This window comes from Glycine max, chromosome 10 (genome assembly GCF_000004515.6).
Source record: "Glycine max cultivar Williams 82 chromosome 10, Glycine_max_v4.0, whole genome shotgun sequence".
Classification (NCBI taxonomy): Eukaryota; Viridiplantae; Streptophyta; class Magnoliopsida; order Fabales; family Fabaceae; genus Glycine; species Glycine max.
The window spans coordinates 42,985,982-43,008,881 of record NC_038246.2 but is presented as its reverse complement, the minus strand read 5'-3'; the positions used below and the strand labels follow the sequence as shown (position 1 = coordinate 43,008,881).

General features: G+C 32.4%; 4 protein-coding genes across 5 annotated transcripts; 1 reads left to right on the top strand and 3 right to left on the bottom strand.

Annotated features, from left to right (window-relative positions):
- Window positions 1-7: 7 nt before the first annotated feature.
- On the bottom strand, window positions 8-2,306 carry LOC100775413 (4-coumarate--CoA ligase-like 5). Its single transcript, XM_041006222.1, has 4 exons — window positions 891-2,306; window positions 731-798; window positions 550-652; window positions 8-290 (listed from the first exon to the last, which is right to left on the bottom strand). The coding sequence occupies exons 1-4, from the start codon at window positions 2,304-2,306 to the stop codon at window positions 165-167; spliced, it is 1,713 nt and encodes a 570-aa protein (XP_040862156.1). The 3' UTR covers window positions 8-164.
- Window positions 2,307-4,201: 1,895 nt separating this feature from the next.
- LOC100783104 (4-coumarate--CoA ligase-like 5) lies at window positions 4,202-8,439 on the bottom strand. 2 transcript variants are annotated; one of them, XM_041005834.1, is made up of 6 exons: window positions 8,401-8,439; window positions 8,131-8,220; window positions 5,101-6,519; window positions 4,940-5,007; window positions 4,762-4,864; window positions 4,202-4,691 (listed from the first exon to the last, which is right to left on the bottom strand). In XM_041005834.1, the coding sequence occupies exons 3-6, from the start codon at window positions 6,514-6,516 to the stop codon at window positions 4,566-4,568; spliced, it is 1,713 nt and encodes a 570-aa protein (XP_040861768.1). In that variant the 5' UTR covers window positions 6,517-6,519; window positions 8,131-8,220; window positions 8,401-8,439; the 3' UTR covers window positions 4,202-4,565. The 2 variants fall into 2 exon arrangements, with proteins under 2 accessions (XP_040861768.1, XP_003536288.1); XM_003536240.5 differs by lacking the exons at window positions 8,131-8,220; window positions 8,401-8,439 and having other exon boundaries at window positions 5,101-6,741.
- Window positions 8,440-11,387: 2,948 nt separating this feature from the next.
- LOC100782567 (malate dehydrogenase [NADP], chloroplastic) lies at window positions 11,388-17,545 on the top strand. The gene is made up of 14 exons (XM_003536239.5): window positions 11,388-11,853; window positions 11,944-12,034; window positions 13,200-13,286; window positions 14,031-14,115; window positions 14,657-14,838; window positions 14,927-14,997; window positions 15,079-15,169; window positions 15,267-15,341; window positions 15,441-15,542; window positions 15,640-15,762; window positions 16,175-16,243; window positions 16,328-16,396; window positions 17,010-17,063; window positions 17,171-17,545. Exons 1-14 carry the CDS (start codon window positions 11,696-11,698, stop codon window positions 17,222-17,224), a joined length of 1,311 nt encoding a protein of 436 aa, XP_003536287.1. The 5' UTR covers window positions 11,388-11,695; the 3' UTR covers window positions 17,225-17,545.
- A 3,463-nt stretch (window positions 17,546-21,008) lies between these two features.
- On the bottom strand, window positions 21,009-22,576 carry LOC100786171 (NAC domain-containing protein 78). The gene is made up of 3 exons (XM_003557052.5): window positions 21,964-22,576; window positions 21,792-21,879; window positions 21,009-21,625 (listed from the first exon to the last, which is right to left on the bottom strand). Exons 1-3 carry the CDS (start codon window positions 22,483-22,485, stop codon window positions 21,222-21,224), a joined length of 1,014 nt encoding a protein of 337 aa, XP_003557100.3. The 5' UTR covers window positions 22,486-22,576; the 3' UTR covers window positions 21,009-21,221.
- Between the last annotated feature and the right edge of the window lie 324 nt (window positions 22,577-22,900).

Here is a 22,900-nt window from a genome sequence, read left to right as displayed (position 1 = left end):
TTCTGATTTCACTGTGTCTGGTGAGTCGATTCTTCTCTTCTTTTTACCAGATCCGTTTAAACTAATTTTACACACATTAGATGTCTAGAAAATTGAGACCTTCAGACTGCATAAGTACATGTAAGACTAACGATTTGATATCTTACTAGAATACTACCAATTATTCATAACTTGGAGACAAGTTGATGCCTGCTTTGAGAAACAAGATCCTTGCGTAATATCTTGCCAGCAGCTGACTTTGGAATAGTGTCAATAAAACTCACCCTTCTCACTTTCTTATATGGAGCTACCTGAAAATTTCCAATAAAGGGAGCGTTTGGTATAAGGGAAATTTTTTAGAATCACCATTTCTGGGAATCATGATTCCTAAGAATGCCTAAATTTGTTTGGTTGACTAAACTTGGGAAACTTATATTCACACCTTTCCCATGAGAATATTTTCGTGGGAAACTTGGCAAAAAAAATTCCCAGGATTCCCAACTTAAGATTCCAGGGAAACTATAAGTGAAAGAAAAAACAAATTAAAATGACCATAGGAAAGATAATGACCTCGCCTGCAACAAATTGAATGACTTGGTCTTCTGAGAGTTCAGAACCTGCTGCTATCACCACATATGCCATTGGTATCTGTCCAGTTTCTTCATCTTCAACCCTGCAACATATTGTTTTCACATGGGAAATTCACACAGATAATGAAAAATGAGAGTGAAAATGTGAGAGGATAACACACGGTATAACTGCTGCATCAACTATAAGGGGGTGACTTAGCAGCACGGATTCCAATTCTGCAGGAGCCACCTGAGACAAGCAATAAGTTACCTTGATAACTATAGCATTCTACTGATAGTGATATTCTAGTTGAAAACTAAAACTTTTATGGCTTTGAGTACCTGATACCCATTGTGCTTGATTAGCTCCTTTATTCGTTCGACTATATAAACAAATCCATTCTCATCAATGTAACCAAGATCACCAGTCCTCAACCAACCTTCTGAATCAATTGTTGCACTTGTTTCTTCCATATTTCCTAGATATTCTTTCATAATTGTAGGACTTTTGAACCATAACTCTCCTTCTTTGCGAGGAGGCAAAGGCTTCCCCGTTTCAATGTCTATCACTTTTGCACAAAAAGTTGGAATCAACTTCCCACATGAATCTGGATGAGCTTTAGCATCTTTATCAGAGGCAAAAAATGCTGCTCCACCACTACTTTCTGTTAGGCCATAACCTTGCCTTAGTTCAACCGAAGGAAACATCCTTCTAAACTCTTGTGCCACTTCCTTGCTCAAAGGTGCAGCACCTGATCCCACCCTTTTTAGGCTGGACAAGTCACACTTAACTTTGCTTGAATGTTTTACTAGTGCGAGGATCACTGGTGGCACTGCTGGTAAGTTATTCACCTTGTACTTCTGGATTGCAACAAGCATAGCTTGGAAGTCATATTTCTGCATCAAAACTGTTGTAATACCGATACACAGCAATCCTAATCCAAAGAAAATCATTCCATAGATATGAAACATCGGAATGAAGGCAAAGAAAACATCATCTTGGGATCCACTGACATCAACTTGCCAGAAGAGTAGTCTCATTATGGAAATGATATTTGCATGTGTCAGAAGTACACCTTTGCTTCTCCCTGTGGTCCCCGAAGAGTAAAGTATAGCAGCAGTGTCTGATTGTGCCACAGGAACTTGTGGCAACTGTGGTGAACCATAACAGTCTTCTATTAACTCTTCAATTGATAACATGTTGCCGTCAAAAGGACGAGAAGTGAGAATTGTAGGAATCCCAGTTGGGACCAATTTGTGTAGATCCTCTAGTGTTGAGATGGCTAGTTTTGCACCTGAATCATGCACTTGCTTGGCAATTTCTGATTCAGTGTTGATGGGGTTGGCAGTGGTCACAACTGCTCCAACTGATAACACAGCTAGGCATATGGTTGAGTACAAGGTTGAGTTTGGTGACAATACAAATACCACATCACCTTTCCTAACCTTAAGTCGATTGAACAAAGCTGATGCAAGGGAGTAAATAGACCGTCTTAGCTCGCCATAGCTTACACTCCGATTAGTACCTGAATCAATGAATGCAATTCTTGCCTCAGCAAGGTGTGCTTGTGGAAACTGTGACAGCACAAAATTGGCAGTGCCAAGGTCAGGCTTTGTTGGGATTTCATGCTTTGTGCCAAGCTTAACTAGCGAGTGGTAAATGCCTGTTCTTGAATCGTATCCACTCCTGGTATCAAATGGAGGCAGAGATTTGTTATATTCATCTTTTCTGGATGACCGTTCTTCCTTTCTTGACATTATTTTCTGCAAATTCGATAGATTTGCCAAGTAGTCAATGCTAAGCTAATGTTCTGTCACGAGGCTGAGGCAAAATGAGTAACCATAATCAACATATATACAAGGCTTATCGTCAAGTACAAGAACAGACACTGTTAGTTAGAAATTAGATTTTTATTTTCTGAATTTTATGTTGCCGGCCAAGAGAGTGAAGTGAAACATTGCTAGTCATAGGTATTAATTAAGTAGCTAAACAATATATACTTGAAGCTCTGTGCAGAGGACAAGAGAAATAATTGAAAAATGAATACTCTTTTCCTCAAGAATAGAATATTTGAAGGATGCAGATGTTGTCTTCCTCAAAATTATATATATATGCTACCTAAAAGGAATGATGACAACAGTGCCTGTCCTACATGTATAAACCATTTAGATTTTGATTGGCATGGTTATAGTTCAACCAAACATAGATAATGGCATCGGAAATATCTAAAATCTAAATGAGACAATTACACTTTGTTCTTGTAGATTTCAAGTTAAAATTAGACATCTTCGACTCTAACTATAAGAAGTGTTATGGCGCAAACAAAGATTAAGTGTAGAGAAAGAGGAAACACATAATTTATGTGGTTAGAAGCAAATGTGACCTACATCCATGAATAGTCAAGAGATTCTAATGTTTTTCACACAAAGAACATATACAGAGAGTCTTACGTTTTTATATAATGAATCAACCCCTTCATCTTTCCCTGTTTTGTAACCCCATAGCTGACTTCAATTACAAGGCACCAATTTCATTCTAAATGAGAGCTCTAAAATGTCTTGTCAGGTCGTACATGATTTTAGTCAGCCCATTAACATAAAATTCAAGACATTTTAGCAATTCTCCACCTTGACTTGAATACTCTCGTGCCAAATCACCCTGAAATGTCTTAAAGTATGAGAACATTCAACAAGTCCAAGCTATGCATGAACTTCTTAGTTCTTAGTGGACAAAAAGCTTAGTCAACAACATATATTGGTTTTAGTGGCTACTTTGCAGTAAATAATTTATCTTCAATCAGATCTAGAATGAAATTCAACCTGAGATCAATGTGCTTTTGATGATAGATTGGATCTTGGTCAAACTCAGTACATAACCGTGGTCCAACTAGATGATTTGTAGGGAGGAAGTTCCATTCCAACTAATAAAACCATTATGTTTGGATAGTCGCTTGGGTTCCTAACTTTTTCCGTTGTATTTATACGAGAGCAACATCAAGTAAAACTGAAAAACTACTTGAGTAATATTATCCAACCAAATATATTTTTAAGTCATTCTAATTTAGTATTTTTTTGTTTTTTTTCTTGTAAATATTTTTTTTAATTCTTGCAAATTATGTTTGTTTTATTTTTCATTCTTATAATGTTTTAGATAACATTTTTTTTATTGTTCAAAGTATTATCTAAATGACTTTAAAGACTAAAAATAAAACAAACATAATAATTTAGAAGGATTAAAAACAAAAAAATAATTTTACAAAAACAAAAAGAAAAAACCAAAACGCTAAATTACAAAAACTTAAAAGATATTTAAACTTATAGTAAACTCATTTTGTCTTTATCAAACTTGAGTGTATAACATATTGTTGCTTGAAATTTATGTTTATAAACTTTAATCCATACACTGATACATTATACATCGGAACAAAATCATATCGAACTGCAAACTTGTTATTAAAAATGTAAAACCAAAAGCTTGATTTATCATATAATTAAATTGTTTTACGCAATGTTAGTTGGTCAGTTCTAAAAAGTGGAGAACCCGACAGCCAAGGTGAATCAATTGGTTTTCCCACATCAATATCGATTTTCCACTGAGGTTGTGTGTCTAAAAATATTTAGCTAGGAATGAATCTTTGTATAATGAAAGTCTCTGCACAATATATACAAACTTCATATTTATCCATAACTAGAATGCAAATGGTAGTGCCACAGGCCACCAAAGCCTCAAAAGGCAACAGAACAATACAGAATTCACAAACTCACAATAAGATAAAAATGACGAGGGCAAAATATTCTTTTATTAAAGAAGTATTTAGTCTCCAAGTTGAGTTCTGATTTCACTGTGTTCTTCTCTTCATTTTGCCCAATCCGATTTTACTAGTTTTACAAACATTAAATATCCACTGGAAAATTGAGACCCTTAGCCTGCTTAAGTAAATCTAAGACTAACTATTTGATATCTTAGAATCAAGTAAAACATTATGGAATACTAATACCACCATTTATACATGTTAGTCATAACTTGGAGACAAGTTGATATTTGCTTTGAGAAACAAGATCCTTCCGCAATATCTTGCCAGCAGCTGACTTTGGAATAGTGTCAATGAAACTCACCTTTCTCACTTTCTTATATGGAGCCACCTGAAAATTCTCCATTTTACTTTAAGTAAAATAAAAAAATAGTTAAAATGAGCATAGGAAAGAGAGCTACCTGGCCTGCAACAAATTGAATGACTTGGTTTTCTGAGAGTTCAGAACCAGCTGCTCTCACCACATATGCCATTGGTATCTGTCCAGTTTCTTCATCTTCAACCCTGCAAACATATCTTTGTTACGACATGAGAAAGTCATAGAAATAATGAAAGTGAAAATGTGATAGGGTAACGCACGGTATAACTGCTGCGTCAACTATAAGGGGGTGACTTAGCAGCACAGATTCCAATTCTGCAGGAGCCACCTGACACAAGTAATTTGAAACCTTGATATATATATAACTAGAGCAGTTTACTGATATTCCAATTGAAAACTGAACTGTTATGACTTTGAGTACCTGATAACCATTGTGCTTGATTAGCTCCTTTATTCGTTCGACTATATAAACAAATCCATTCTCATCAATGTAACCAAGATCACCAGTCCTCAACCAACCTTCTGAATCAATTGCTGCACTTGTTGCCTCCAAATTTCCTAGATATCCTTTCATAATGGTAGGACTTTTGAACCATAATTCTCCCTCTTTGTGAGGAGGCAAAGGCTTCCCCTTTTCAATATCTACAACTTTTGCACAAAAAGTTGGAATCAACTTCCCACATGAATCTGGATGAGCTTTAGCATCTTTATCTGAGGCAAAAAATGTTGCTCCACCACTACTTTCTGTTAGGCCATAACCTTGCCTCAGTTCAATCCATGGAAACATCCTTCTAAACTCTAGTGCCACTTCCTTGCTCAAAGGTGCAGCACCTGACCCCACCCTTCTTAGGCTGGATAAGTCACACGTAGCTTTCCTTGCATGTTTTACTAGTGCAAGGATCACTGGTGGCACTGCTGGTAAGTTATTCACCTTGTGCTTCTGGATGGCATCAAGCATAGCTTGGAAGTCATATTTCTGCATCAAAATTGTTGTAACACCAACACACAACAATCCTAATCCAAAGAACACAAGTCCATAGATGTGAAACATTGGAATGAAGGCCAAGAAAACATCATCTTGGGATCCACTTACATCTGCAGACCACAAGAGTAGTCTCATTATGGAAATGAGATTTGCATGTGTCAGAACCACACCTTTGCTTACCCCTGTGGTTCCTGAAGAGTAAAGTATAGCAGCAGTGTCTGATTGTGCCACGGGAACTTGAGGCAACTCTGGTGAAGTACAACAGCCTTTTATTAACTCTTCAACTGATAACATGTTGCCATCAGAACAATGAGAAGTGAGAATGGTAGGAACCCCAGTTGGGACCAACTTGTGTAGCTCCTCAGGTGCTGAGATGGCTAGTTTAGCACTCGAATCGTGCACTTGTTTCGCGATTTCCGTTGCGGTGTTGATGGGGTTGGCAGTGGTCAGAACTGCTCCAACTGATAACACAGCTAGGCATATGGTTGAGTACAGGGTTGAGTTTGGTGACAATACAAATACCACATCACCTTTCCTAACCTCAAGTCCATGGAACAAAGCTGATGCAAGGGAGTAAATAGACCGTCTTAGCTCACCATAGCTAACACTCAGATTAGTTCTCGCATCAATGAATGCAATTCTTGCCTCAGCAAGGTGTGCTTGTGGAAACTGTGACAGCACAAAATTGGCAGTGTTAAGATCAGGCCTTGTTGGGATTTCATGCTTGATGCCAAGCTTAATTAGAGAGTGATAAATGCCTGTTCTTGAATTGTAGCCACTCCTGCTACCAAATGGAGGTTGAGATCTATTATATTTTTCTTCATTGGATGACAAGATTTCCTCACCTGACATTTTCTGCAAATTTGATAGACTTGTCAATGTAGTAGCTAATGCTGGGAGACTGAGGCAAAATGTGTGTGAACTATAATCAACATATCATATATACAACAAGGCTTATCTTCGTCAAGTACAACGATAAACATTGTTAACTATGTCAGTTGTAGCTAGCAAGGACAAATTTAATAAGAAAATTGGATGTTTTATTTTTTGAATATTATGTTGCCGGCCAAGGGAGTGAAGTGAAACATGACTAGTCATTGGTATTAATTAAGTAGCTAAACGGTATATGCTTGTAGCTCTGTGCAGAGGACAAGAGAAATAATCAAAAGTGAATATTCTTTCCCTCAATAATAGAATATATGAAAAGATGCTGATGTTGTCTCCTTAATGGTTTACACTTACATTCTTTTATGTGTATATATGAAATGATGAGATGGATTGTCTGTCCTATATGTCATTTAGCTTTTATGGTCATCTAATTAAAATAGATAGTAATGCATTGGAAACATCTAAAGTTTAAATGAGACAATGAGACTTTGTTATTTATAGATTTCAAATTGAAATTAGACATTCTTGTAAATGTGGACTCCAACTATAAGAAGGATTTGAAGAAAGTCAGGGTCTTTTGTTGCGAGTGCTGGAGTATACACGAAACCATTTGAAGGGCAAAACCTGGCATTTCTAAATAAACATTCCCTACTCACTAGTCACTACTTTCAATATTCTCAATATGACGGACGTTATTATTGAATTATCTACATAAAAATTATACTTAAAAATTATCTATTTTAATTTTATACTTAAAAATTATCTATTTTAATATTTAAACATGTTATTTTTTTAATCTCTTTGTGTGAGTTCCAATGGTGAGAACTAAAAATATATTTAATATATTATGATTTTTTATTATTTTGAGATAAAATAATGTTTATTATTATTTCCATTACAATTTTTTGGTGAACAAATACATAATAGTAAATTTTATTATATTTTTTCTTCATGTAATAATTATTTATGTAAATAATTTATTACAAATATATAAATTATACACTTTTTTTTATAGAAAATATCAATTATAAACTTGATAAGTTGATATATTGTTTTCAAACATATACTACCTCTTTCTTTTTATAAAAAATAAGTTATAATCTATGTATACTATAACTTATTTCTTATAAATAAAAATAGAGATAATATTAAATTATAAACTTGATAATTGATTACAAATGAGATTTAATGATATTATTTAATAACTCTATATATATCTTATTATCAACCTAGTGGTTAGACTTATTTTTTCTCACACATGTCAAATTTAAGTATTCAAAACTTATAAACAATTCATCACATTTATTAATGAGTTTAAGTATTATCAAATGTATATAAAATTAATCCGTTTTTTTTAAAAAAAAATATTACCATTAATTATAACCACGAGATTTATGGGGAAAATTCTAACATTATAACCTTTGATAGTAATTTCACTCTTTTTACGTGTGAGATGGATGAAGACTGAACATACTATCCAACATGGTGTATGTGATTCAAATGGGTACAATTAAATCAGAAGGAAAAAACACATATTCTAATATAGACAAAGCAGAAGTGACTTAAATATGCACATACAATGACATGGGCACAACCCTGCCACCATGGTACGTTACGATCAATTTCTCTAGGACCACCACTCTTTCCTCTTAAAATTCTTCAAGTCCCCTTCATTCACAATTTGAAAGAAGAGAGAGAGAACTGAGAAGCAATACAAGAATTATTGTGAAAACTGAAAAGAGGAAATGAAATTAGGTCCTGCCCCTAGATATCTCCACTTAGTAACATATATATAAATAAATGACGGAAACTGCGAGTGAGAATTAAGAGGAGAGGGGTTACACTTACATTACACACCTTGTACCCACCAGTGGCCGGTGCTGCCCCATTTTATCACATTGCAATTAGGAACAGAACCCTACTTTCTCCACTATCCATACTTTGGTTAAATTAGTTTTCTTCTTCTTCTTTAATTTATTGTTTAGATTCCATTTAGTTTAACAAAAAAATTTAATTTGATTTTCTATTTTTTCTAATTCAATTTAATTATGTTGTTTAAATTAAATTGACTGTGTGACAAAACCTAAGCTTGTAACTATTTAAAATTATTTAGTGATGTTTTAAATTCTCCACATAATATGATTTTTTAATAATATTGTTGATATAATTTAAATGATAGAATCAAATTGAATCAATTTTAAAATCTAAAAAATCAAATTAAACCCTAAAAAATTAGAGAATGAAATTAATTCTAAAAAATAAATTAGAAGATAAAAAAAATAATTTAGCCCATTCTTTTACACTAGTCCACATCTATATGCATACATTTTTTTTGAGAGAATATATGCACAAATTAAATAAATTTCACCACAAATATTAATATACTATTTAATGATATTAATATAATATTTATAGAAACATAAAAATAAATATATTTTTTCTTTGTATAATATTAATTATTTTATATATTAAAATATGCATTAGAAAATTATACTCATTTTTTATTATTGTTTTTAAAATTTTATTTTGTATAAAATGAAAATATACATGTTATCTTAAAAATAGTATTTATAATAAATCGTTTATAGAAAATTATAAATTAATGAAAAAATATTTCTTATCATATTTTTACATATTTAAATAAGCAGGTACAATACACGGATATTAAAATCTAGTTGATTTGAAATGTAGCGTGTTTTTTTCCGTGAATGTTTGAAACGTAGCGTTGCTGTGCTTAATTAAAAGATTTGATAAATTTGGAAATTCTCAATTAGTAATTTTTCATTTTAAGTAATATTAGAATCTTAGGAACAAGTGCGTGACTCTGTGTATTAAGAATTCAGGATAGGAAGGGGCAACACTGGATTCAAAGAATTTATATATTAGATAATCAATTAATATTATTGATTATATTATTTTTTTACTGGATTATTGATTATATTATATTTTATATGATAAAATATGTTTTTAATACGTAATAATATAGTTAGGTTTGGTTTTAATTTTATAGTTTTAGTTAATCCTCATAAATTTTATTTTTTATATCACTATAATATATATATCCCATGTTATATTACACTTCATGATGATTGTTAACATAATATAACTAGATGTATATCACAACACTAATAAAAGGTAATAAAAAACATTTAATTTTAAAAAAAAATATAAATATTCAAAATAAAAAAAATAAGGATACGATACATTTTGGGCTTACTAATATACGTAAGCGCCCAAATCACATGTGTTGGAAGGTGGTGTAGTGGTGGAAAAACTGGATAATTTGGGGTGGATTGGTCCACATTAAAAAAATGGGTCGTTTGTCTAGTAGATTGACGAATTAACTTATTAAAAATAAAAAAAATATTGACATATTTATTAAAAATTGATTAAAAAAATCAAAATTTTCTAAATATCAATCTTTACTACTTATCTATTAGAAATTATGAATGAAATTAAATTAAATTAAATTAAATAACTTTTCTATAATGCACTTATCCTTATTATTATCAAAATAAGAAATTTGCATTTAGTCGCATTAATCGTATCTGTTTCTAACTAGTCAAATGCAAAATATAATGACAATTTCTTCATTCATATTCAAATAAAAAAAAATCTTAAACCAACTTCCAATGAGCCAATTAAAAATATCTCACCTTGCTCCTCCATTGAAGAGCTGGGTTTACAAATTCTTAATTTAATTACCTGATTTCTTAAAACGTTGACCTTATCCCTCATGACAATCAAAGGTCATATCTATTCAAATAGAAAACAAAGAAATTTGCCATCCACTTTAAATTTGGTGTCACAGTTGGTATTGCCACACAATATTATCCTTTTAATAAACTGTATTGCTATTTGTTACCTAATAATTTAACATTACAATAATTAGCTTATAAATATTTTAAAGTTTTAGATATTTGTCTCAAAATAAATCCTCTTATTTTATTATTTATTTTTTCATAATCACTAAATCTTGTTATATTAAACAAAATATAGAAACTCGTGTATAAAGAGAAGAGGAAGTTAGTTCCTGTTCTCTCTTAAGTGTTTTGATAATAAGGGCCATTCATAAGTCCGTTGTATTTTCATAATATTATATTTTCTCCTTGTTGTTACTATGCTAAATATTTATTTATTTTTATTAAAATACATTTTTTATGATATATATATATATATATATATATATATATATATATATATATATATTTCATATTTTTAGTCAATAATATATCAAATTGTTTGCTGAATTAATATACCTATATGACTATATCCCCCTCTCCACGCATACATGATATTTTAGTAGACAAAAGTGTAGTGACATAAAACATTCTTGTCCTATCCGACCATGCTTAGCAATATCCGGTTTTTTTACCCGTTCACCAGTCTATCTTTATCTAGACATCGTAATGATATATTTTATTATGAAAAAGTAATAAGTGATTATAAATTAACATCAACAGTAGCAGTTAAAATAACTAATATTGATTTTTTTAATCATTAAATAAAAAAATAACTTTTACCACTCTTACTCATCTAAAAAGTTATAATCTAGGTAATCTTTTCGAATTCCTATAATTTTTATTTTTTAATTACACAGCAGATCATAATGCTACTGTTCCAATCCCTAATAATTGCACAAAGGGCATATATCCTTCACGTGACATTATGCATACGGGTACCACCAAAATTCGGTACTTAAATATACTATATTTAATTCACATACACAATATGCACCTAGTATAAGAGACCTTATCTAATACTAAAACTTAGATTATCACATTTAATTAATCTATTACATAAAGTATTTGTACACAACATGTATCCAATCCAATAATTTCCCAAGTAAGGAGATGAAGAATTGACGATAGGCCAAAGTTGACGACATGTGTCATGTCCATGGCCTTATACTATGTTCAAATGATCCTCTTGTTCCCTTGCCCTCCATTTTTACCTTCAACAATTTTCTGGTTATCTCCCTTACACTTTGCAACCTCTGATTGAACCAAACGTTATCTTTCTTCATCATCGTCTCATACACACATACATACCCTTTAGAAAGTTCTTCATACTCTTCCAGAAGCAGAAAAAAGTGCCTTTTTTTTTTTACTTCTTTACTTGAAGCTTTCTGTGTTGTGCTGCCATGGCCGTGACACAGTTCAACCCCACTTGCTCAAAAACTCATCTTCACTCATCTCAGCTCCCTTTTCTATCGAGGACTCTTCCTAGACATCGCCACTGCACTATTGCGCCACTTCATAGAACTCAACAAGCTAGGATTTGTTGTTCTGTTGCCCCAAAGTTAGTAACTTTATTGTTTTCAGAATGCATGTTCGGTTTTCAGCTTATTGGGTCTGATTGAATTTCCATCCCTTTTGTTTTGCTTCTCAGTGAAGTGCAGGTGCCAGCTGTGAAAACCTCGGATCCCAAGAGTAAGCCTGAGTGCTATGGTGTCTTCTGCCTTACCTATGATTTGAGGGCTGTGAGTATCCTTTTCCCTCTCTTGTGTATTTCATCCATGACTTTCTGTTGTTTTAGCTTGTCTTGAGACTTGAATTCAAATTGTGGGTTTTGTTTTGTCCATGATTCTGTGAGTGAGTGAGTGAGTTCCCCACTATTGATTGATTCCTGGGGTTTTCTGAGAGGTTTGTTGGGTATTTGTAGCAGAAATTTGTTTGATGTGGCAGTACTGATGTTAGTAAAAAATTGCATGTTGATGCACAATTTTCTTTGCAGTATGTAATTAGGCTATATACATAGTGTATCTTTGCCTTTAACTGCACTTGTCATGATTCCTTACCTTTTGTTAAGTTTGGTGTAGGTGTATACCTTCTGTTTAAACATCAGTAGATAGCCAAAAAGTATCAGTAATAGTAATATTATTAGTTGTCTTCCATGCCAAAATTGTGTTTGACAGTTGGTCTTCAATCTTCATATGTAATTTGAGATCACTAATGCTGGGGGAATCTATAAGGAACTTGTAATGATTATCTTTTATTGGTTGTTGTCTGAACCATTTAGGGACACAAATCGGAAACAATTTGGAGTTTTACCCATCAAACTGACCACCATGCAATAGCAATTCATACAGCTACCTCTGTCCTATTAGTTCCTCTAGATACAAAGGGTCTCCATCTCAGAACTATAGCATTTGTTTCATTTGGTGTTCTTTTTTTTTTAAAAAAAAAAATTCAACACTTTTCTACTTAATGAAACCATAAAGTATATATCAATTAGTCTGAGTTAATGTCTTTGATAGCATGATGTGATTTGACTGGAATAGCAATACTTCCATGCTGTAGCGATAGTGGCATTTATGATAATTGCAGGGCTATTCTTGATATTTTTAATTTGCTGTGCAGTGTGCATTATCTTTTAATTCTGTAAATCTTTTTCTCTTTCCAATTTTCCATTTTTATACTCAATATAATTTCAATAAAAAAAGATACACAACATGAACAATTAATTGAATTTGAGGGCATTAAAGTAATCATGTATTGATGTTATTTCTTATGAGATATTTGAAAGAGGGGAGAGGATAAACATGTGTGCATGTGAATTTAGTGGCTCTTAGATGTTATCAGACAGTTAAATTTGTCAGTCTATGCTATTTGCCTCATTGAAATATTTGGCCAATGTTTTTGCAGGAAGAAGAGACAAGATCCTGGAAGAAATTAATTAACATTGCAGTCTCAGGTGCTGCTGGAATGATTGCAAATCATCTACTTTTCAAGGTGAATGCATTTTGGATTTAAATAAGAATTGTGTCAGTGAAGCACATTAGAAATTCAACTTATCTATCTCTTAATTTATCTATTTCCAATTACTTTTTATTATATCAGTACCCTCAGATTGAAATTTTGGTTTTTAACCGAGTAGAATGGGATCTTGTGATTCATTTACCAGACTTCCCCTGGTGGACTAAGGCTTTGTTGTTGTTGTTGTTGTACCAGCACTCTCAGATTAGGATTTTTGTAGTCATTGAAAGGGAAATAGTTGCATATCTTAAAATTTCTTATCTGTTTGAAGTTGCTGATTATGTTGTTGTGTAGCCTTTTCACAACTGATTTTTTTTCCTTTGTATTTGAGAAATTTATTGTGATAACCACATACATGGATCAACACTACTGTGTATTGTTGACCATACATGTGCATCACTTTTAGTTAGAATTTACTTATATGTTACTCTTCATACCGTCATCTCTTCTCTAAATCACTTGAACCTTACTACTATATACAAAACTTGAGCTTATAATTTGAAGATTTATTGGAACTTGGAATCACCACATTCTTGTATCTTTGTTGTTACATGAAATAGAAATTGAATTTAGCATGAAAGCTGAATTGAATGTATGGTGAGTGATCAAGAAGATAATTTTATTTTGCATGTGCTTTGAGATTTATTTTATGAGACCTAAATCTTTAATGATCATGCAATTTCTTTTCACTCTAAAACCTGAGTTGATTTATTGTGCCAGCTTGCATCTGGTGAAGTTTTTGGCCCAGATCAACCTATTGCTCTCAAATTATTGGGATCAGAAAGGTCAATCCAAGCTCTTGAAGGTAAGCTTCCTGCATTTGGTAAATTTTGGTATCTGTTTTTGATTGAAAGTGGGAATAATTCGTATTCTTCCATGTATGATAAGAAAAGATGACCCAGCCTCCTCCATTTGTATAGATACATGTTATTGCTTGAAAGAATGAGGCAGCTTTGGTTACAAGAGACTTTGCAACCATGATCTGTCACTTTATTTTTTGTCTTAACTGCACCTTTGATGAACCAACAAAATTTTCTTCCTCAAATCTTCCAGGCTACCATCAAACTTCTAATTCTTACTCTACTGTCCCCCAATGATTCTTCCCATCTAAACAAACCTAATGCCTTAACAGAATCTGCTACGGAGCGAGAGAGATGGGAATTCAATCAACAATAGAAATTTGAGTATAACTTTACATGAATATGATTTGTTGGGTCAGAGTAGGTTATGTATTTTTCTTATTGTGCTTTTAACTAAAACAAGATATACCTTTAATGTTGAGTAATGTAGGTATAAATAACACGTACTGATGTTTGTTGTTCTAAATGTTATAATTGAACATGCAGGTGTTGCAATGGAATTGGAGGACTCTTTGTTTCCTTTGTTGAGGGAGGTTAGTATTGGTATCGATCCTTATGAAGTGTTCCAAGATGCAGAATGGGCTTTGCTAATAGGTGCAAAACCTCGAGGACCTGGAATGGAACGAGCAGACTTGTTAGACATAAATGGGCAGATTTATGCAGCGCAGGTAAAACGATAATCAGATTTAAATCATATTTATTGCTTTCCGCTAAAGTGTAGTTAATTATACTGACATTATACCTTTTGTACAACAGGGAAGAGCATTAAATGCCGTTGCATCCCGCAATGTCAAAGTTATAGTAGTGGGAAACCCTTGCAATACAAAGTAAGCTTGGCTTTTTATGGGTAAACTTGAAATTGCACGTTGTGCCTGTTTATGCTAATGTTCATGTGTATTTAAATGCAGTGCATTAATTTGCTTGAAGAATGCTCCTAACATTCCTGCCAAAAATTTTCATGCTTTAACTCGTTTAGATGAGAACAGAGCAAAATGTCAGGTAACGAAGTTTATAAACTTAACTTTTTAAAATTGTTCTACAATAGGGAAAAAAAATAACAACTATCTTCTCTGCATTGTCTCAATTAAATGCGCAGCTAGCCCTCAAGGCAGGTGTGTTCTATGATAAAGTGTCAAATGTGACGATATGGGGCAACCACTCAACTACTCAGGTCATTGAAGGATCATTACCAGAATAATGTGCATGAACTGAATTTCTTTAACTCTCTTTTATGATATTAATCTGGTGTTACCTGTTATCTTGTTAATAGGTCCCCGACTTCTTAAATGCTAGAATTGATGGTTTGCCAGTCAAAGAGGTGGTTAAGGATCAGAAGTGGTTGGAGGAAGAGTTCACTGAAAAGGTTCAAAAGGTAAAATTTGTAGTTAGCGTCCATAGCTAAATACATGATGTAAAAGATATGTAGTTTCCTTGTGCTAAAAGCTGACAAGTAATTGTTTGATTGGCAGAGAGGTGGTGCACTTATTCAAAAATGGGGAAGATCATCAGCTGCATCAACTTCTGTGTCAATTGTTGATGCCATAAGATCTTTAGTAACTCCTACTCCCGAGGGTGATTGGTTTTCTTCTGGTGTAAGTTGATATTAGTTGAGTAACCTCATGTATTTGTTAAAAAATTAGATGAGTTTTTCAGCAAGACTACACCTTGTTTTACAACAAATCGATTTAACTGAACTAACAGACACAAAATGGGGAAAAAGTTGTCTTCCGTATCATATAAGAAACAAAAATTTAAAAAACACAAGTCACACAGTCAATACAATTTCCGCTCCTTTTCATGCATACTAAAACAATATTGGAGTTGTAGTCAAATTGAAATTTTCTCTTATATATCTGGACATTTCAAAGCTCAATTGAAGGTCCATTAAAAAAAATTCTTGCAAATTTAAGCATGGCCACCCTTCATTTATACATTTCATGTCTTTTTATTCTCTTATTTGTTGAGTTATTATTTCAATCACAAAGTTGGCAATTGCAATACCAGGTATATAGCGATGGAAATCCTTATGGAATAGCTGAAGGTATTGTTTTCAGTATGCCATGCCGATCAAAGGTAAGTTTGTTTACTGTGTTCTTCATTCTTTTTAATTTCTATAACTGCTATTGTCCTATGTGTGACGAAAGTTTTATCCATTAGGGTGATGGCGATTATGAACTTGTCAAGGATGTCATATTTGATGACTACCTCCAGCAGCGAATAGCTAAGGTATGAAACTTCATACATTTTATGCCACAACTTCAAATTTGGCAAATACTTAAAAAGTTAGTTTTACTATTATAAATGTAGTTTAACTTTTATTCATGTATGCCTAACCCATAGTTACTAGACTTTAAAAAAAAGTGCTAAAAAATGCAGTGAGCATGGATTGAACACACAACCTTAGATCTTCCGTCTGTCTGACGCTCTTCCAACTGAATTATCCCCACTTAATTTTTATTTTACAAAAGCCGGAACCAAACCCGGGTCTATACCGAGATAGAGTATTATTCTACCACTAGACCACTGGTGCTATTTATACCTTGTGAGATGAGAGTTTTAATTAATTGGAAGCTAATTAGGTGGTCATGTTTAGGAGTAAACTTAATTATTTGGGCCGAATCCAGTTTTAAAATGGTTAAAAAAAATTCTAACAGGGTGTTTACATTGAACACTACATATCATCTATGCAATATATTTGAAGCTATTTTTCATTGTCACTTAATCTTATTATTTGATACAAAATACAATTCATGGTTAAAAAATTAACTTGATGATTCGTGATTTGAATTTCGATTTGATAACCTTTGAGGCTTTGATGATTCATCATCATATTTTGCAGACGGAAGCTGAGTTGTTGGCCGAGAAGAGATGTGTGGCTCACCTAACAGGCGAGGTAAACATCATTCATTATGGGTTTTTTTTTTTTGACAAAAATGTTAATTGTTTGATATATTCATGATGTTAACTGTATCATCTGAAACATATATACTCTGGTGTCAGGGAATTGCTGTTTGTGATCTACCTGGTGATACCATGCTCCCTGGAGAAATGTAACAAGCCTAAATCTCCTGAATACCAAAGCAGATATTGAAATAGGTCCTGCCAACTTGTGTCTTAAAGGTACTAGTTAGGGAATCAATAAATAAAATGTTTTTATTCAGAATCACGGTAGGGTACGTTGGTAAATGTTGTATTTTTTCCTAAAAACTTCTCACTTTTGATTCCTTAACTAGTGTCTTAAGGTACTGTTAGCATTCTATTATTGAAATAAGATCACACAAATTTATGTAGAATAATGGCTGTTAATGGATATGAATGCGAAAATAAAAAAAATAGAAATAATAAAAGTATGAAATCAGTCATTTGATTTTGAAATCACTAAGCTCTTTAATAATGTGATTAAGAATTTTCAATGGTATTAAAAAAATCATTAAATTTGTTATACTACTACTTGTAGTAGTGCGGTGACTTAGTAAATGCTCTTTGTCCTTGCTTTATAGAAATATTTATAGCATAAATTTTTAACATACGAAAAAGAAATTTGAATTTTCAAATTTCATAATCATAATGGTGAAACAATAATTAAAATATTAGTTAATAATATTTAAATATAGGTTATATTTGTTAATAAGTTGCTTAAAAAAGTTGAAAAAAAATAGTTATTTAAAAACTTAAATTTGTTAACTTATTCAACTAAAAATATTGATGAAATTAGTCGTTGAATAGATGATAAATTGATGATCAGGAAATTAAGTAAAAATGACATTTATATCAATATTATGCATTTTTATTGGTTGGCGAAAATATATTTGCATGATTATATATTAATTTTTTTTATTAATTTTAAACTCTTATTATTTTTTTCAAAAGATTAAATATTTTATTAAATAAAAAATAGTGTAATAGTTAAAATACAACATAAAGATTTTGCTTGTATACGGACTAATATGAGTAGTTTTTAAATGTAGGGACTGAAACATAAAGATTAGACAGGCATAAGAACCAAAACGTAAAAATAGGACAAGTACAAGGACTAAAACGTAAAGTATAAACATGTAAATGTCCTGTTAGAACACTTATAATGGTGTGAAATTGTATTCAACGACAGCAACTAAAATATAAAGACTTTGCTTGTGTAGAAAATGAAAGGAATAATTCCTAAACATAAGGACTGAAATATAAATATTGTACAAATATAAATACCAAATGAGTAATTTATACATATGAACATTTCCAACACAAATTTATACGTATGGTTATTCTCCTTACAACTTAATTTTTTGATAATAGCATAAAGTTAATAAATTAAGGAAAGTATAGGTTGTGTTCCAGCTTCCACTTCCAAGCTTCACCTGACAAAAAAAAGGGAGGTCAAAGCATGGAACAAACACGACATAGTAAGCAAAATAGGCAAAAAAACAATGGATGTTGTTGAACTTCTGCATGAGCAAAATGGGAGGAAGAAATTTAGGAGCATATGCACAGCACAAATTCGTTGATAAGAAAATATTCTGTATTCATTAATAATTATAAAAGTATTGTTTCTATTTTTATGATTTTAATATAACTTCTTAAAAATAAAATAATATATTATAATGATTAATGAGAAAATAGAAACACTGAATGTTTTCTCAAATTATTATGTTGTTTTATTTGAACTTTGTATATTTTTCCAACAGGGACTAAAATCTTATAATTTGGATTTTGTTTCTATCTACAGTTCAATACAATTGATCAATTTTAAAAAATGTTAAAGGGAGTTTTTTTTTTTCTTTTCAAGATAAAGAAAAATTTAGGTGTGTTGAATTTTGTGACTTATCAAGATCATGACAGATTTTAAGGGGTTCAATGAGTGTTAATAAATTTACTTATATATTATCTACCAACAAGATTTCATATTGGTAAAAGAGATTGAACTCACCTGAGTTGGATTCTTGATAATGGATCAATTTTTGTTGACAATAATAAAGAAAGTTGAAAATTAGAACTAAGAAGAATTAAATAATTAGGTAAAAAATTTAAAATAAAATAACAAAATACAATGGCTACAAAAATAAAATTAGAGTAAAAAATGAGTCCTGCTTATTAAATTGTCGTTTATTGTTTTCTCTTAAGTGATAACTATTATCAGCATTTTGTTTAAATTTATTCATTGCTAAGGTTTTTTCTCTTAAAACCCTCAACTTTTTTATTAAATGTACGCAAAACAGAAATTACGTTTTTACACCAAAATATTTTTTATTATTATTTCCTATTTCAAAAATTGAAGCCAAATATTTTTTATTGCTCACATAATTCAACTCCCTCCTTTTATATAATATTTTCTATTTTCTAAATTAAAAATTTCCAATTTTTTAAATTTAATTTTATAAAATTAAGTTGTGTTGAATTCAACGTAAAAATAACCATAAAAAAAACTGACATGTGGAATTTCTGTAAAAGATAGTAATTAAAAACTTTAATTTAAGTCAAAAACATTACCTTTACTACTTTATAAGGACTTATTATCATGATGCCCCGAACCGGCGCCGATATGTAATATTTATAGGAAAATAATATAATATAATATAAAATAGTTAATTTTTTAAAAAAATCAACTTATACATTATCTTATAATTTTCCCATGTAAGTCGAGCCAAATATAATTCTAATAAAAACTGATAAAAAAATAATCATTTTAATAAACAAAATCCCTATAGACTTTAGACTTTTGCTTTTAAATTTTAATATTATAATAAAGTTTTCATCACTTTTTCCCTACATAAAATTTCTAAATCTATTGTTTCAAAAGAATCTAAATATTTCCCGCACACATTTCCTATAAGTTGGACAAAAACAAAAGCTTTTCCCCACTAAAAGCCCACTAATTAAACATTATATTTCACCTAAAATAATATAAAATCAAAAATCAAAATTTCTCCGTTTTGAAAGCATTTCACTTGCAGCAAAATCCTTCAAAATTTTCAATCTACGAATCTTGCGGTCATGCCCATCTTTTAAAAAATTTCCTATGATTAACTATATGAATTTAAGACTTTTATGCAACTAATCAAACCCAAGTAATTCTAAAATAAAATAGAATAAAGCTTCCATCATCATGGATTCATTCACGGTCAAATACTTTACATCACTTAATGAATTTCAACAGCTTCCTCCGCGCTCATAAACAAATTTTTTTTCGGGAATTTTTTATTCATTTCCGGAGTTTATTATTTGGGGTTCTCACGGTCGCTCGGGGAAATTTTCCTTTCCAAAAAAAAATTTCTCGAAATGTAAGAGAAATTCCGGGTCCCAATAGGGGGGAGCCGGGCCGCATTCCCCTACCTTTTTTTTTCCCAATTTTGGAAAAGCCCCCCTTTTTTTAAGCCCCATAAAAAAAAAAAACCTTTTTTCCAAAAAGGGGGCAAATTCAAGGTTTTATCCCCTTAATAACCCCTTGGCCCCACCAAACCCAAATTTTAAATACCCTTTAAGGTTTGGGGGGGGGTGGGTTTTTTGGAAACAAGGTTTTTTTTTTAAAATTAGGCCTTTTAAAGGGGGTTTTCAAATTTTTCCCCCCCCTTAAAAAAGGGAAAACCCCCCCCCCCCCCCCCCCCCATCCACTAATGTCTAACAAGAAAAGATATAAACACAATTAGAACAAAAACTGTTAACGAGAGAAGCCACTCCAACTAAGACTATACATTCAAGACAAAAACCCGATGATTTGTTCTTACCAAGTGAATCAAATTACATATGGAACCTAATAAGTAATAAATAATGGACAGCCTCTATCAGTCAGAACCTTGCATCTAGTATTACTATTGAAAGTATGAGCTAATAATATATATTACGAATCTTATCGAAGACAGTATTACTATTACTCTATCTGTAGGCACTCTAAAAATGTTGTATAAGTTACGATGAAGAATGTATAGATCAGTTTGACCAAGGTACCATATAAAAAATCTACAAAGTCACGGGATCCTAGTCATTCAATGAGTACCACCAAACACTAAATTATACTTAACTGACTGCTGCTTATTCTCTAGTAGCCGCCAACCACAGGTAGTCATTTACCAGTATACATGATGCTTCCGATCTTGCAACTCAGTGAAAGAATAAGAACTGAGAAACCAGTCAGGAAAATCCAGCCATGTGACAGCACAAATGCAGTCTTGCCAGAAACAGGCATCAAAGCAGCCGAATTAACATCGGATTGCGAAAACCCAGTGGATATGACAGTGCTAAACCCTCCATTTTTGCCCATAGTCCAATCCATTGCATTGTCTCTAAAAGTAATGTCTGTTATGCTGATCATACCTGTAGTAGTTATATGAGCTGGATGGGAAGATTGAGCCACAGGATGAAGTCCAAGAGCAATCTCCTTAGCAGGAAACTCCATAGCATGTGCAGGCGCAGCAGGTATGCTGGCTAACCATCCATATGCCTGCTTAACAAGTGGATTTGTACTTCCTGCCAAATAAAGAAAAAATTCCCCCACATTGGTTAAAAATAATTGAGAACAATATAAAAGTCAGAACGAATAGCATACTAGTTTACAAGCTACATTGCACACAGCAGTACACACATCAAAAGAATACCTTGAGAAACAAGGATGTAAAGTGAACAGCAGTCTTACCTGATGCAAGCATTGCCTCCTGTGTATTCTGCACTGAAGAACCCTCATTACTAACCACAGCTCTATCAGCGGTTTCTCCCTCCACATTCTGTCAATGACCCAAAATGTTCAATATACAGCTATAATACAAATCTACAAGGCAAATAACACTAAATTTAGAGTCCAACATAACCTGCTGGGTGAAAGGTGATCCTTGGTTGGGAATAAAGTTTTCACTCTCTTGAATCTGAGGAGAATCAAAAGATATATACTTGTAAATATCATCATCAGCGAGTGCAGCATACTCATCTAGCATGGCATTTGCAGAAAGATCAGCCTCGGTAGGATTATCCCCATTCCCAATTGCAATATCATTGTATTCCAAAAATCCATCATCATCCATCGGAAGATTCTCGTTGGCATCCCAGTAAAGATCCAGATTCATATTATTCGATGAAAGATCAAAATTGCCAATATTGCTCAGCTCACCACTGTCTCCATCTTCCCCTGAATTTGTACCCACGCCATGTTGCCCAGTCATATCAAGAGGCCAGACATTTTCAGGACAAGAAATTTCAAAAGTGTCTGCCAATGGCTCCTGATCCTTGATGAATACTTTGGAATACTCAGCATGGCTACTACACTCCCCGTAATGAAAGTTCAATGATGGCAAAGTATCACTGTCAATTATACCACTCCAATCAAGTTCCTGCATATTGAAGACGTATTATAGTTAGAGAATGCCAGGCCATTCAGAGAAAACAACCCACAGGGCTAATTAAAAAAAAAAGCAACAGCAGACATGTTGGATGTTTGAAGAAGAAATCATAAATAAATAAATAAAAGTAGGAGACATATATCAAGAGGCCAGTCATTTTCAGGACAAGAAATATCTAGCGTTGTTTATTTATCTATGTATTTGTCAACATTGACAAAACCAGTGCCAGGACTACATATCTCATGAATGATGACAAATACATAAATAAATCTGCATGCACAAAATGCTCGCTCAACAGTCAAGTCAGTAATTCACACTCAACACTTCCCTAATATGTTTTCAACATCTTCCGAGGAAAGGAAAAACTGTACTGAAATGCATCTATTACATACCAACTTAGAAAAAGTAGAAA